The sequence below is a fragment of the Gossypium hirsutum genome, chromosome A13, assembly GCF_007990345.1.
Source record: "Gossypium hirsutum isolate 1008001.06 chromosome A13, Gossypium_hirsutum_v2.1, whole genome shotgun sequence".
NCBI lineage: Eukaryota > Viridiplantae > Streptophyta > Magnoliopsida > Malvales > Malvaceae > Gossypium > Gossypium hirsutum.
Window position 1 is genome coordinate 2,006,488 of NC_053436.1, and position 13,618 is coordinate 2,020,105.

Consider the following 13,618-nt stretch of genomic DNA (forward strand, 5'->3'; position numbering starts at 1 on the left):
TTGGAAGAGCAAGATTATAGTTCTACGATCTTTCTTAATACTGATGGGGCAGTGTGCTCGGATTCTGGATATGCATCTGCTGGGGGGTTGCTAGAGACATGAATGGACAGTGGCTTTTTGGTTTCAATCGTTACCTTGGAAAGTGCTTGATCTTTGATGCTGAACTTTGGGGCATTTTTGAAGGGCTTAAGTTTGTTCAAAGAAGAAGTTATGATCGTGTAATAATCCTCTAAGATAGTTTGGACGTTATTCGGGCCATTCAAGGAAGTAACCAAACCACATTGAACTCTGCTTTAATCAGGTGAATTCAGAGTATTCTTTCTTAGGAAAATTCTTGGGTTCTGTGGTATATTCCTAGAGAACAGAATGTAGTGGCTGATTGCATGGCAAAATAAGCATTATTATCTAGTATTGAGCTTCAATTTTTTGATTTTCCCTCTCTTAGGGTTCGAAGTTTCTTAGATTTGGACCGGCTTAGGGGCTCTTTCTCAAATCTTTTAATGTAATTTCTTAGCTTTTATGTTTTTTCACCAAAAAAATAAAAATCGAAATGGTAGTGAACAAAAAGATATTTTTTACATTACTAATCATATCATCGGTTTAATCCACCGATTCGGTCTGGTTCACGTATCTTTTATTACCAATAAAACGAAGACGTTTTAGGCTTTGGTAAAAGACAACTTATAATCTTGACTTCGAGCAACACTGCCAACTTCTCTCCCCACTATCTAATTACCAGTAGCGCCGTTTCCGTACATTTCCCCTAAAATCTCCATAGACAAAATGCAAGAAATGAAGGCTGAGATTGCAACCAAAAATTCAAAGAAGGCAAATCTATTAGATCACAATTCCCTCAAACACATCCTCGACGAATCCGTCTCTGAGGTATAATAAATTTTTTTTAAAAATTTTAAAAAAATCAATTGAAATAACCCTAGATCCATTCATCTTCACGATTTGCTGCTCGAATTTTTCGAATAATTATTTTTTTTCGTACTTTCAAATTTTTTTGGTATTTGAATAGATCGTTACGAGTCGTGGATATGCGGAAGATGTGAGGATGAGCAATGTCAGATTATTCATTGGAACGATTATCATTGTAATCGCTCTATTTGCTCAGTTTTACAAAAAGAAGTTCCCTGGAAACCGTGATTTCCTCATTGGTTGCATTGTATTATATCCTTTTTTGCAGAATTTGTTTGTTTTGGTTTATTGTAATTGCTAGATAAATAGTTGTTCAAGAATGTTTAGGATGAATTTGAATTGAATTTCTTTATTTTTGGAATAATTTTTAATTAAAAATTTGTGATGAGAATCTAATATAGGTTTCATTTGGTTGTTTACGTTGTTATATAATAGAAGCATAATAGTAGTATTTAAAATGCAGTTCATATCTCTGCATAAATTGATCCATATGAAAGTAAAATTAGGTATATTCTTATTAAAAATTAAAAAAGTAATTTAATTATGGAAATCTAGATTAGCTTATATAACAGAATGAACTTTTTATTTCTTATTTCTAGATTTGAAACAGAGAAGCAAAAGCAACTGAACTAGACTGAGTCTTAGGTTACTTAATACATTTTTTTGGTGTGATCTTATGTTAAATTTTCTATTTAAAATCATATTTTTTAATTTGTTCCAAAAAAAAAATTCCCCATTTTTAGTATTATACTTAGTTATTAATAGCATTAAAAAAGAAAAACCTTCCATTAGCCTGACATAGGTTCAACATTTGGCTTCTTTGTGAACATAATGCAAAATGATGAGCCCCCCCCCCCCCCCCTTCTTCTTTTTTCCCTTTTTGTTATGCTTCACAAGTGAAACTATTTGGCCAGAGAGTATTTATGGCTAAGACAAGATGGTGTTAAAGATTTTGTGTTGATTTCCCTATTTTTTTTTCTTGCTTTTCTTGGCAGCCAATGAGTGTCATCATGTTTGTTTGATCCTTGACTCTGGCAAGTATATAGTTTTCAATGTAATACTCCAGCTGATCAGCTACACAAAGGAAAAGAACGCAATTATGTTTACTTACCCTCCTCCTGTAAGTTCCTTGGGTTTCTAACTGAACATGTCTTCATTTTATATATTGTGCTATGGAATGATTTTCTTTTCTTTAAGATGATGTTATCTCATGTATATGATTAGGTAGGACTTTGGTCTTGATGTGCTTAAGCTGCGATGTTGGGTTTCCTCGATATTTGCATGGTTACCAACTCTTGAGATTACCATCTAATACTAATATATTTTAATGGCATGACATTGTATTCTTGAGTTTACAACTTTTTAATGCGAATACAATGTCATCTAACTCTGGTTCAAGTTTCTAATAGAAAGTTGTAAACTATTTGCATCATAAATGAAATTGAAGGATTGCTTTGTGTCTATAATTAGCTCAGTTCTATGCTTTTATATTTCATCCATGTATTTTCACATTGTTGCCATATTTTTAATGTACTGCCAATGCTTTTAGAGTAATTGTGTGGAATCATGGCATCCAATATGTATATAGATTCTTGAGTACTGCTCAAGGTAGTCATATTTCTTGTACTAGCTAAAAGTAAACAAACATCCATTCTTACATAGTATGTGCATATGCTTTCTGTGTGCCTTGGGCTGAAAGGAACTTTCCAATTTACTAAGATTGAAAAGTAAATGTGCCAATGGATCTAGTTCTTGAGGTCCCTAGGATGCCCATGGAGTGTGCTTGTGTAAAAAGCTCTGCATGCGTTATTTTCTACATCAAAGTGCTAATCTTGTATTTGCAGGGCTCCGTCACCAGTACTGGATTGGTGGTCTCTTCAAAGTTGCCGAGATTCTCTGATCTTTATACGCTTAGCATAGTGAGTGCAGATCCCAAATCAATATCTGCAGGCAAACCAGTAGAGTTTACCAAAAATGTTACCCAGTGGTATGTCTGCCATTTCCTTCTCCTTTCTTTTGCTCTTTACTATCCAGTTTTCAGCTATGTTATTCCAGCTTCTCATTCTTTTTGAAGTATCAGTGTCCAACACATGTACAGACATGGGTATACAAGTCATACAACTCTACAAGGATCTTCCAAATTCATTAAAAAAAATACGAAAATAATTGAACATACCCGTATCCAACATTCGAGTCTGCATAACAAATGCAACCCTTTTAACAGCTGTTGAAATATTGCAGGTTCACGAAGGATGGAGTATTGGTGGAGGGCCTATTCTGGAAAGATGTTGGAGCACTAATTGATGATTATGCAGCAGTACCTAAGAAAAAGAAGTGATGTAAGAAGTAAGGTTTACTTTGATAGGCTACTTGTTAAAACTGTGAATTCAGGCCCTGGTGTGGCTTTCCGATATAAAACATGTTAATTGATGATTTTGGGACCTAGATTCTGAATCCATTTCGCCCAGCTTACAACATGGATCATTTGTTCATTAACCAAAAAAAAAAAGAAAAAAAACCATCAGACATTCCTCAATAGTCAATCCCCACCCAAAATTTGGCCAATCAAATTATAAATATTTGCATGTACATGTAAATGAACAGAGCAGTTTAGTTTACCATGAACAAGATTTTGACTCGAATACGAATCAAGTTCAATTATTTATGTTCATAGACAAGAAACTCGTTTTTTTGTTCTAATATTATATATTCATAAAATTATTTTTTGTGTTGAATATATTTATTTATAATACAATTATTAATATTTATATTTGATTATTTTATATTAAAATACATAATTTTAAATAAACGGTTGATTCCCTGCATGAAACTTTCAATCAGGCACATAAACATGCCTAATGAATCAAATTACGTATCTTAGTGGACTATAACGCCAAAAACATAGCCTCGGGAAGTATATTAACATACAAATCTACTATCTCACTGGAAAATCTCATTAATCTGAACTTTAGTTTAGGTTCAAGTATATATCATCATCAAGTTGATGATCTAAATCCCTAACAGATCATATCACTCATATCCACTGAATTGCTACAAGATTTAATTAGCCTCAAAACCATGCATCAAAGGCACCCCAGAGAAAACCATAGACTTCAACCCTATAAGCTAAATGAGACCATCATAAAATCATCCAGGGGATGCCATTCTCAATATGCAAATCATCCTTGAATCCCAACGAACCCTAAAATCAGATTCATTGAAGTGATAAGCAGCCAATTTGTAAACCAAATGGCCACCAAGCAAATTCCAGAATTCTTAGCCCCACTTGAGAACTCCACATTATATTTCATTGTCATATTCTCTGTTAAAATACCCCATTTCCTCCCTCTTTCATTATCCCCTCCGCTATGATCCATCAACTCATATACATAAACCTCGGCCACCCCATCTTTCTTCAATGGTGTTGCAGCTCCTGACTTCAAATGCCTGACCAAACCCTTCAAATACATCTCTGCATAAACCCCATTTGCTTCAACCTCCTCCGCTTGGCTTCCCCCGCTCGGCCACCCCGTTTCCGCCACGACCACCGGGATATTCTGGTACCCCATCGCTGCCATAGCTGTCAACACGGCATCTGCCATCATTGCAAACAGGTTGAAGTACCTTATCCCAGTGACGGGATCGTCTCGGAAGTTGAAAGGGTTGTCTTGGAATAAAGCAAACCCGATTGGGATTTCGCTGTTGAGGCGAAAAAGGTTGTAGGGATAAATGTTGATGAGGAAAGAGGAATTCGTTTGTTCCAAGAATTGGAGCAAGGGTTTTATGATGAGGTCACCGGCTGGTTGTTGGAACACGGCGGAGGAAGGTGGGAAAGCGGTGGTGATTGTGGAGAAGAAAGAGAATGTGGCAGAGATTTGGATTTTATTGATGCCTAGCTCTTGAAGTGCATGGTGGAGGTTTCTCGTTGCCGGAAGAAGGAAAGGGGAGAAATCTTGTATGGTGGTGGAATCGAGCACGGTGTTGCCTACGGAGATGAGGGAGATTTTGGAACGAGGGTAAAGAGGGAGGACGTGACGGCGGAGCCAGCTGAGTGCGACGGAGCCGTTGGAGGCGAGAGCCGGGAGGTGAGAGTTTGAGATGGAGAGGAAAAGGGAAGCGTTGGTGGGTGCAAAGGCTTTGATGAGAGAAGGGTCGGGGTCGGGCAGGCGGACACTGGTGATCTTGAGGGCGGAGATGAGGGATGAAACCTTGGCCGGAAAAGGCGGCGGTGGAGGAGAGACGGTGGAGGAATAGGTGATTCCGATAGAAGGGATGGAAGAGGTGAAGTGGAGGAAGGAAAAGAGGAGAGAAAGGAAGAGAAAGGAAGCCATTTTTCACTGTTCGTGAAAAAATGATGAAGAGCGTGAGTTCAGTTAGTTAAGTAACGGCGGTTAGAGGCTGTTATTTTAGGCGGGAAAGTTCAGTTATGGTTGTGTGTGATTCTCTGCGGAATGGTGCACATTTAACATTCATCTGAACCGTTCATTGGACAACGTTCTGTGATGTAAGGGAATGATTGATTGATGTATTTTGATTTTGGATGAGGCCCATTGGGTTGAATCTAATATGAATCGGATTTTGGGCCTAGTTCCTAATTAATTTCATTAACAACGATGTTTGGATGGGCGGTGGGCTGCGGCACAGTACGTTTAGCTTACTTTTTGTCTCATGTTACAATATCTAATCTCACTGTTATCAAGTGATTAATAAAGCAAATTAATTGATTACATTAATATACTTTGTATAATTGTCCTCATGTGATTTTTGCATGCAAAGCAAAATAGAAGCAAATGTTGTTCACTGGTCGTCTGATGTTTAAACTAATACTAAGTGGTATTACGTGGTCGGATCGTAATACGGAAAGGCAACTTATATTAGTAGACTAACCTAAACATATCCTTAGTCTAATCGGAAATAAGCAAATCGATTGAAATACTAATATACCGTCTATTATTTCCAATTAAGAGAATACTTTATCTTAGACATCGGAGCAAATGATTTTTAGAAGATAAAGACGTAAATATGATTAACTGAACTGATAATATATCAGACTAGACCCAATCTTTAATTAATTAAATTTCATTTTTTTATAATTTTGATAATAAAATTTTAATTGAAATATAATTATAATTATAATCATATTATCAACCATTTAAAAATACTAACAAATGTTAAGTGTAATAATAAGAAATCTAAAAGATTTTTTTCAACCATTTGTTACCATTTTCATTAAAGAAAAACATAAATACATGGAGGGACAAAAAAGCAGCTATGATGAGGGTTTTTTTTTCTTTTTTAAATTAAATGATGACGAAAGTAAAATTATTTATGGGTCGGGTTAAAGTTTGATTATAAAAAAAATTTAAATACAAGTTTATTTTTGGATCAATTAATCTCATCTAAAAAGATTATTGTATTATTTAAATATTTTTATTTAAATCAAATTCTGAGTCAGGTTAAAATACAAAAACCTTTATCTAAACTAAATTATATCAAACTTATCGACTCAGACCAACTATTCGAACCGTGACTATTGTGAAAAAAAGGAAAAAAAAAAAAGGGTATCGTGAAATGAGGAAAGAAAAGGAAATGATAGAGGACGCAACAGCGTGGGAAACGGCATGAGAAATTGTCCCAAACCCCACTTTTCCCATCTAATTCATTTGTTTGTACTTTGCACCAACAACATTCAATCAATCACTGTGGATCACCATTTCCTTATTTTATTTATTTAATTTAATTGGGTTTTCTTTTGTTTATTTTATTTTATTTTATTTAAAAATATATTTTTTTGATATATTACACGAGAAAAATAAAATATTAATAGTAACGTAACCAGTGCAATTTGAACTCAATTTATACCGGAGGTAATAGACACTTTAATCATTAAATCATCACGAATTTTTTAATTTAAAAATATTTTGAATTATCTGAAACGTATTTACCTATAAAAAATTCTAAATTTATTGATATAATAAAATATGAGGTGGAAAATATCTCTTAAAATAAAAATTTTAAATTTTAAATCATACACTTGTTTGTTTTTATATAATTAAATTATAATATTTAAAATCGAATAAAATTACCAAAAAGACAAAGTGTCTGAAAAGAAACAAGGGTCAACGTTGTCAATTTGGTTTCAATTTTCAAACAGCAAAAGCCAGCCCTGTTGGAGTTGGTTGAAATAAAGACAAGATAAAGCCGCCACCTTACTTTTTGTAAAAAAATTTTTTTTTAGCATAATTCTAAATTTAGTCCTTAATATTTACATTTTTTATAAATTTCAATTTTTATTTATTTTTAGTTAAATTTAATTATTAAACATTTTAAAAAAGAGTTAAAATTATTTTTTCTTAACAAAAAAATTTAATTTTTTTTTACATTTTATTAAGTTTTTCATTAATAAAAAGTAATCCGACTCTTTTTAAAACATTAATAGTCAAATATGACTCTTTTAAAAGATTAATAATTAAATTTAATTAAAAAATAAAGACTAAATTGACAAAAATGTAAATATTAAGAGCTAATTTATCATTATACTTATTTTTTCTTATTTATTTAAATTAAAACACGAATATTTTCTCATTTATAATCCATCATCATCCACTTCAACAACATCTGCTCGCTGCAAAAAGTACCCTTCTTCAACACCAATCTCCTCTCTCTCTCTCTCTATTTTGTTTGATAAATACCCAGAAAACCCCTTCAGTCTTCTAGCTCTCAATTTCTTTTTATTTTTTACCTTCTTATTTCATAGATCCAGGGTGCTCTTCTTCTTAGGTACATTTTTAGTTTCCCATTTAACTTCAAAATTTTGACCCAGTTTTGTTTTCAGTTGTTATTATCTTATTGTGTTTTGGGTTTTTTTTTGGTTGTATCTTTTTCAGATTAGATCATCTAACTGGGATTTTTGCTTTATTTATGATTCTTATTGAAATCCCGGATTCTGGGTTTTTTGAGGATGCAAGTTCATAAAGTTTCTGAGATTATATTTTGTTAGCTTTGCTTACCGTTGGTTGCATTTATGTTTTTCTTTAGATCATAACTAATGTTTGAATAAACTGTTTCAAAGCTCCAACTGTTAGAGCTAGTTTCTTTGAATATGACTTGATTTGATTCTGAATTGTGTGTTTTTAGTTGTTTGTTTGAACCTCTTTGGACAGTTACATTTGCCAAATATAAGAAAGGAAATTGAATTCAAGCCGATCCATTAAACTAGATAAAGAACAGTATTGTTTCGAAGTCCCTAATTTCAGATCTAGTTTGGTTTAATTCAACATAATTTGAGTTCTAAATTGTTTGTTTTTGGTTGTTTGATTGATCATCTTTGAGCAGTTCACATTGGCATAGATAAAGGACCGTACGGTCAGATCTAAGCCGTATTCTAGCAATGTCGTTTACCGGTACTCAGCAGAAATGCAAGGCTTGTCAGAAGACCGTTTATCCTGTCGAACTTTTGTCGGCTGATGGGATCCCTTACCATAAGTCTTGCTTCAAATGCAGTCATTGCAAAGGGACACTAAAGGTAATGTCTTGTAATTTCTTCCAATCATTTTCTGCTCATTTGTTTTGTTTTGTACATTGATTAGGTTGTAAGAAAGTGGGATATGAAATTATCTATTGCCATTTATTGCATTTTTGTTAAAGTTTTAACCTTTTTTTCTTTGTTCATCGGTTAATTTAGTTGATCTCGGTTGCAATGTGTAATCAAATGTAGCGCGTGATAGATTCTGTTTACCAACTTTGTTGATTTTACTTAGCAGCATTTCTGTTCTGAATTTCCAGTTGGGTAATTACTCCTCGATGGAAGGTGTCGTTTATTGCAAGCCTCATTTCGAGCAACTATTCAAGGAGTCGGGGAATTTCAACAAGAATTTCCAGTCACGTATGTCTGTTTTTTCCTCTCAGTGGATGGAATCCTTTATTTGGTTTCTTGATAGTTTTCGTGTTTTGTTGGTTTTTAATTTGCCTTCGGTTTTGTTTTTGGCAGCTGCAAAGTCAGCTGAGAAGTTAACTCCCGAGCTGGTAAAATCTCCCTAGCAAACACCGGATGTGTTTGATGTTTCGATTAATTGGGAAAAATTCGTTATAGTGTGTCATAATGTTTTTGCTAACTCCTAATAGCTCGTGTTAATTTCAGACAAGATCACCTAGCAAAGCTGCCAGCATGTTTTCCGGGACACAAGAAAAATGCGCTACTTGTGGAAAAACTGCTTATCCACTCGAGAAGGTAGCTTTTGAGATCCATTAAATCATTAGATGAGAAATCTGTCTTTTCTGCAATTGCCGGACTCCAATTTTCTGGTTATCTATATGCCCTCTTCTAAACCCAACTCTTACTCCTGATTGGTCCGTGTGGCCTGCCACATCCATCCGAACCTTTACGATCTTTACTTCTTGGTTTGCTCGTTCTTTTTGATAGAATAAGGTGTAGTGTAAATCCTATAATAGTTCAAAGATGCAAGACTGGCTCGGCTCAGTTTTCCTTCTACCGTATGCTTTATCTCATTGCTGCTAGGTTTAGGGTCGTAAAGGGAAACTCTTCACGAAGGAGAGTTATAGTTAGATTTAGAGTTGTCCAAGTTCCATTTGAAATAACAATTGCTCGTATAAAATGAGCATCGTCTTCAAGTTAGAAGTGATCCTTTGCTTCTCTAAATATTCTAACATTCTTGGAACTCGAAAGAATTTTGAGCTTGACAAAGGAGTACATTCCTTGTTGAAGTTCGTTGCTCCGATGCTTTATTTTTCCTGAGATATCCATGTCCGGCACATTTCCAGACACAGTTGTGGAGACACCTACATCATTTTGCAATGCTTCAAGGCGCATGCATACATACATGTATACATATATATATCTTTGTAACAGTGTAAATCCCCTCGAGTTTGTAGTAAAATGCGATGTTTTCTTTTGTTCGAAAATTTGACAGGTAACGGTGGAAGGACAGTCGTACCACAAGTCATGTTTCAAATGCTCTCATGGTGGCTGCCCTATAACTCCATCAAATTATGCAGCACTTGAAGGCATTTTGTATTGCAAACATCACTTCTCCCAACTTTTTAAGGAGAAAGGAAGCTACAATCACCTTATCAAGTCTGCATCGATTAAGCGAGCAGCTGCCTCCGTTCCGGAAGCTTAAATCTGTGTGTTAATATCCATATCATTTCAAGTTTTTCCTTCTTTCCTCGTGATTGCCGGTGTGTTTGATTTATGTTTATGTGAGGACCGAAACAAAAACAAAACAAAGAACTGGGTTCGGACATATCTTTCGGGTTTGCTGGTTCATGAGCATATATGTATGTTATGATGTTTGATTGATGTATGGGATTGGGATCATTCTGCATTCCCCAAGTTGTAAAAACGACCATTCCACAATGTTGAATGGATCTAGATTCATGAAATTTGCTGAACAATAAGTCATTACTGTGTTGTAGTGATCACATCATGCATGCATTCATAACTACCAGCATAGACAAACACTATGGTAAGGCATTAAACAAAATGGTAAACTTAGTGATCACATCATGCATGCATACATGACTACCAGCATAGAAAAAAACACTATGGTAAGGCATTAAACAAAATGGTAAACTTAGTGACCTTTTTTTCCCCATTAAATCAATATAAGACCAAACATACAAACTTTGTCTGAAAGAATAAAAAAGATAAAAATGGTGAACTTATTAGAACTTTCTAGTTTTTTTTTTTTTACTAATACTGCAGCCGATTCCGATACAGAAGAAAAAAACCAGTTTCCCAGGCTTCAGGGGGATAAAAAAAAATTGAATCTAACATGGCCCGAACTTTGACTATTTCGATGTTGTCACTGTCCTTGCAATAAAGGAAACAAAATATACGACCGATGATACGATGATCACACGTATCGTGTCCGCAAGATGATGTCTCATTTGCTTCGTTTCTTGGCTTCACTGTAAAGTATAACTCCAAAGACTGTGAGTGTATAACCAAGCATTCCGGTAACGGACACTGGGTTTCTAAAAATTAAAATTGAAACCACCACAGCTACAGCTCCTTTTGCGTTTCCTAGAACCTGCAAGTGCAAATATCTCAGTATCTCCAAAGGTTTGGACTAATGTGATCGTTCCTATGCTAAGTTTATAATGAACCAACAGTTATCGCAACCGTGCAAGTTTCCATATACAACCAAAAGACAGGTAGAAGTACTCATGACTTTAATGTCATATACCACATACTCTCTTCACATGTTTTCTCACTAAAGGAAACAAGATAAATGTGTAGCATATTCCTAAAAGCCTAAAAACCGGGGGAAAAAGACGTAGAGAAAATCCGGAAACATGGATCACGCATATCATACCTGCAAAGTGAGGGCGCTGGTGTGTTTCGTGACCAAAAAGTTGGTCAGGTTTACAAAATATGCTAGTGCTGAATTGAATAAGAGATACCAAATGATCTTGACGTCATCTCGAGCAAGGGCGAGGGTAATACCAACCACGTTTTCTTCCATAAAGAGCGTTGCAGGAAGGAGAAATACAACGGCTATTGGAGCCATATAAAGGAGGAGGTTCATGGAATTCAGTTTCTCTCTAAAATAAAATCAGGAGAATTTGTTAGTAACCGTTTCTAAGTCCGACCATGGTACAAAAGCAAAGAAGTAAAGAATTCTCACCCTTCAGAAGAAAGCAAAATTCCTTGTAAAACCGATTTAAGAGCTCTTGCAGCTGTAGCTGAAATGCACATGATAAAACCGAATAGATGGAAACTCGGTTCACCCTGTCATCGAAAAAAACAAGTAATGTGAAAAAAGCATAGCAAAAGTTTTAAATATATAAAGATACTAAGAACAAATTCAAAGGTTTTGAATCAAACATAGGGGCAAAACACCGGACAGAACACTTCTAAATGCCACAACCAAAACATCAACAATTCAATGTGTTAATCATCCATTTGAAACCAAAAAAGAGAAGATAATCGATGAATGCAATCGTTCAACTAATACTTCGATTCAATGTTTTTCAGCAACCGAATTGAGCTTAAAGCAAATACTTCGATTCATAATTCTAACTACGACGCACCGTAATCCTTCCTTCGACTAATAATGGATTCTTTAGGCTACCATGAAGCTCATGATAAGAATCCATTTCTCAACAACTAATCACATCAAAATAATCACAGGAGAATTCCCTCTAAATTATCACTTAAAAATCATATAAAACCAACATAATTCAATAAAATCAAGCAAATCCTTCAAAAATTTTCATTCAAACGAATTCCCACATTACCATCTCCATTATTAACCAATAAAAAAAATAACAACAGACAAAATTTAGCAGACAAAGCAACACAAATTTCAAGAAAACAAAGCGAAACCCATTTCAAATTAACAAAGAAAAAAAAATAAGAAATTCATTAACTAATTAAAAAAATTAAAGCCAAAAATGCATACCCCACTGGCAATGATAACCCCAGTAACAACGGGAATAAGGGTAATATACGTAAGCCAAGCCTCCCTCTTCAATGTCATCAAGTAAGCGAAAACCGCTGTGAAAAACGGCGTCGTGGCCCCAACGGCTTGATTGAAACTGACCGGCAGGTACCTAAGAGAAATATTCCCAAACACCACCGACACGCAAAAGACCAAACTCAAAGCCGAGATCTTAAGGAACTGAACCTTAGATCGAATGGTTTGCATGGGGACCATCTTCATCCATGCAATCGCGATGTAGCTAAGCAAAGAACAAGCCGTCATGTGACACATGGTTAAGAAGATTGGGTATTTGAAACCATAATTGCTGAGTAAATATTTGTTCAATAACAAGACACCAATGTTGGAGGAGTACCAAGACGTTACTAGCCCAAAGGTGAATAGTTTGGAATTGGTTTTCATGGCTGGTTTCTTTGGGAGTGGGATTTCAAGATCTGGGTGTTGTTTATTTTTAGGGGAAAAAATTGGGTTTTGAATGGAAGGAAGGGAATTGGGTTATTTTGGTGAAAAAGGAGGATGGTTTAGGGATGAAATGGTGGAATTAGCTTCCATGGATCTGAATGAAAGCTTTTCAATAGGGAAATCAAGGAACCCCAAAGAGAAGAGAAATGAGAATTTTGACTTTGAAAAAGGAAAAAAGTTCGGTTTTTGAGGAAGACCAAATGAAAACAACGTGGCTGCCTCTCTGCATATTTCTCTCAGGAGAAGAAGAAGGGTGATTGACAAAAGGATTTTGTGTTCTATTTTTTAATGTTATTTTTTATTTTGGTTTTCCTTTATCATATTTCTTTTTTGGAGAATTTTTATTTTGGTTTTTAATGAAGTGGAGTAGGGTTGCTTTAAATTATTGTAAATCATTATTTGATATATTTATTTAAAATTAGATATTTATTTAAATTCAGTTTAAAATTTATCAAAAATGTATTTTTTTTGTGATTTTTTATGTTTTAAATAATTAAAAATGTATAAATAATAAGATTTTTTTAACAGGTAATTTCAATAAAAACTTCAATTTTTAAAAATTTTAAAATAGATTTTATACATAATTTTTTCATTTATATTATGCGTGTGTTATAATCTAGTATTAAGTGATGTAATTGATTAATTTTCAATTCAATTTGCATTGTTACAATTACAAGATGTAAGTTTGGACGTACTTACTTAAAATGTTAATCAAGTCCTCAAAATCAAACGATTTGAATTGAAGGATATTATAGGGCTTAAATAGA

The 13,618-nt window shown here is 34.4% G+C and overlaps 4 protein-coding genes across 5 annotated transcripts; 2 read left to right on the plus strand and 2 right to left on the minus strand.

The window, feature by feature from the left end:
- Positions 1–673: 673 nt before the first annotated feature.
- On the plus strand, positions 674–3,369 carry LOC107929491 (probable signal peptidase complex subunit 2). The gene is made up of 5 exons (XM_016860926.2): positions 674–885; positions 1,025–1,176; positions 1,963–2,044; positions 2,769–2,911; positions 3,166–3,369. Exons 1-5 carry the CDS (start codon positions 784–786, stop codon positions 3,260–3,262), a joined length of 576 nt encoding a protein of 191 aa, XP_016716415.1. The 5' UTR covers positions 674–783; the 3' UTR covers positions 3,263–3,369.
- Positions 3,370–3,843: 474 nt separating this feature from the next.
- On the minus strand, positions 3,844–5,541 carry LOC107929527 (glucan endo-1,3-beta-glucosidase 2). The gene has a single exon (XM_016860969.2). It carries the CDS (start codon positions 5,253–5,255, stop codon positions 4,104–4,106), a length of 1,152 nt encoding a protein of 383 aa, XP_016716458.1. The 5' UTR covers positions 5,256–5,541; the 3' UTR covers positions 3,844–4,103.
- Positions 5,542–7,507: 1,966 nt separating this feature from the next.
- Positions 7,508–10,326, plus strand: LOC107929565 (LIM domain-containing protein WLIM2b). Of its 2 annotated transcripts, XM_041084431.1 has the most exons (7): positions 7,514–7,704; positions 8,062–8,153; positions 8,260–8,449; positions 8,710–8,809; positions 8,915–8,949; positions 9,065–9,154; positions 9,855–10,326. In XM_041084431.1, the coding sequence occupies exons 3-7, from the start codon at positions 8,315–8,317 to the stop codon at positions 10,062–10,064; spliced, it is 570 nt and encodes a 189-aa protein (XP_040940365.1). In that variant the 5' UTR covers positions 7,514–7,704; positions 8,062–8,153; positions 8,260–8,314; the 3' UTR covers positions 10,065–10,326. The 2 variants fall into 2 exon arrangements, with proteins under 2 accessions (XP_016716518.1, XP_040940365.1); XM_016861029.2 differs by lacking the exon at positions 8,062–8,153 and having other exon boundaries at positions 7,508–7,704.
- Positions 10,327–10,499: 173 nt separating this feature from the next.
- Positions 10,500–13,194, minus strand: LOC107929564 (probable sugar phosphate/phosphate translocator At3g11320). The gene is made up of 4 exons (XM_016861028.2): positions 12,351–13,194; positions 11,574–11,677; positions 11,262–11,490; positions 10,500–10,976 (listed from the first exon to the last, which is right to left on the minus strand). Exons 1-4 carry the CDS (start codon positions 12,789–12,791, stop codon positions 10,830–10,832), a joined length of 921 nt encoding a protein of 306 aa, XP_016716517.1. The 5' UTR covers positions 12,792–13,194; the 3' UTR covers positions 10,500–10,829.
- Positions 13,195–13,618: the final 424 nt, after the last annotated feature.

Excerpts from the sequence above, each read along its gene's own strand:
- LOC107929491 (XM_016860926.2), top strand. The coding sequence starts at position 784 with ATGCAAGAAATGAAGGCTGAGATTGCAACCAAAAATTCAAAGAAGGCA. Across the intron at positions 1,177-1,962 it reads CTCATTGGTTGCATTGTATT|GTATATAGTTTTCAATGTAA; the intron begins ATATCCTTTTTT and ends TGACTCTGGCAA. Across the intron at positions 2,045-2,768 it reads TGTTTACTTACCCTCCTCCT|GGCTCCGTCACCAGTACTGG; the intron begins GTAAGTTCCTTG and ends TTGTATTTGCAG.
- LOC107929527 (XM_016860969.2), bottom strand. The coding sequence starts at position 5,255 with ATGGCTTCCTTTCTCTTCCTTTCTCTCCTCTTTTCCTTCCTCCACTTC.
- LOC107929565 (XM_016861029.2), top strand. The coding sequence starts at position 8,315 with ATGTCGTTTACCGGTACTCAGCAGAAATGCAAGGCTTGTCAGAAGACC. Across the intron at positions 8,810-8,914 it reads CAACAAGAATTTCCAGTCAC|CTGCAAAGTCAGCTGAGAAG; the intron begins GTATGTCTGTTT and ends TGTTTTTGGCAG. Across the intron at positions 8,950-9,064 it reads AGAAGTTAACTCCCGAGCTG|ACAAGATCACCTAGCAAAGC; the intron begins GTAAAATCTCCC and ends TGTTAATTTCAG.
- LOC107929564 (XM_016861028.2), bottom strand. The coding sequence starts at position 12,791 with ATGAAAACCAATTCCAAACTATTCACCTTTGGGCTAGTAACGTCTTGG. Across the intron at positions 11,491-11,573 it reads ATTTTGCTTTCTTCTGAAGG|AGAGAAACTGAATTCCATGA; the intron begins GTGAGAATTCTT and ends ATTTTATTTTAG. Across the intron at positions 10,977-11,261 it reads CCAGCGCCCTCACTTTGCAG|GTTCTAGGAAACGCAAAAGG; the intron begins GTATGATATGCG and ends TTGCACTTGCAG.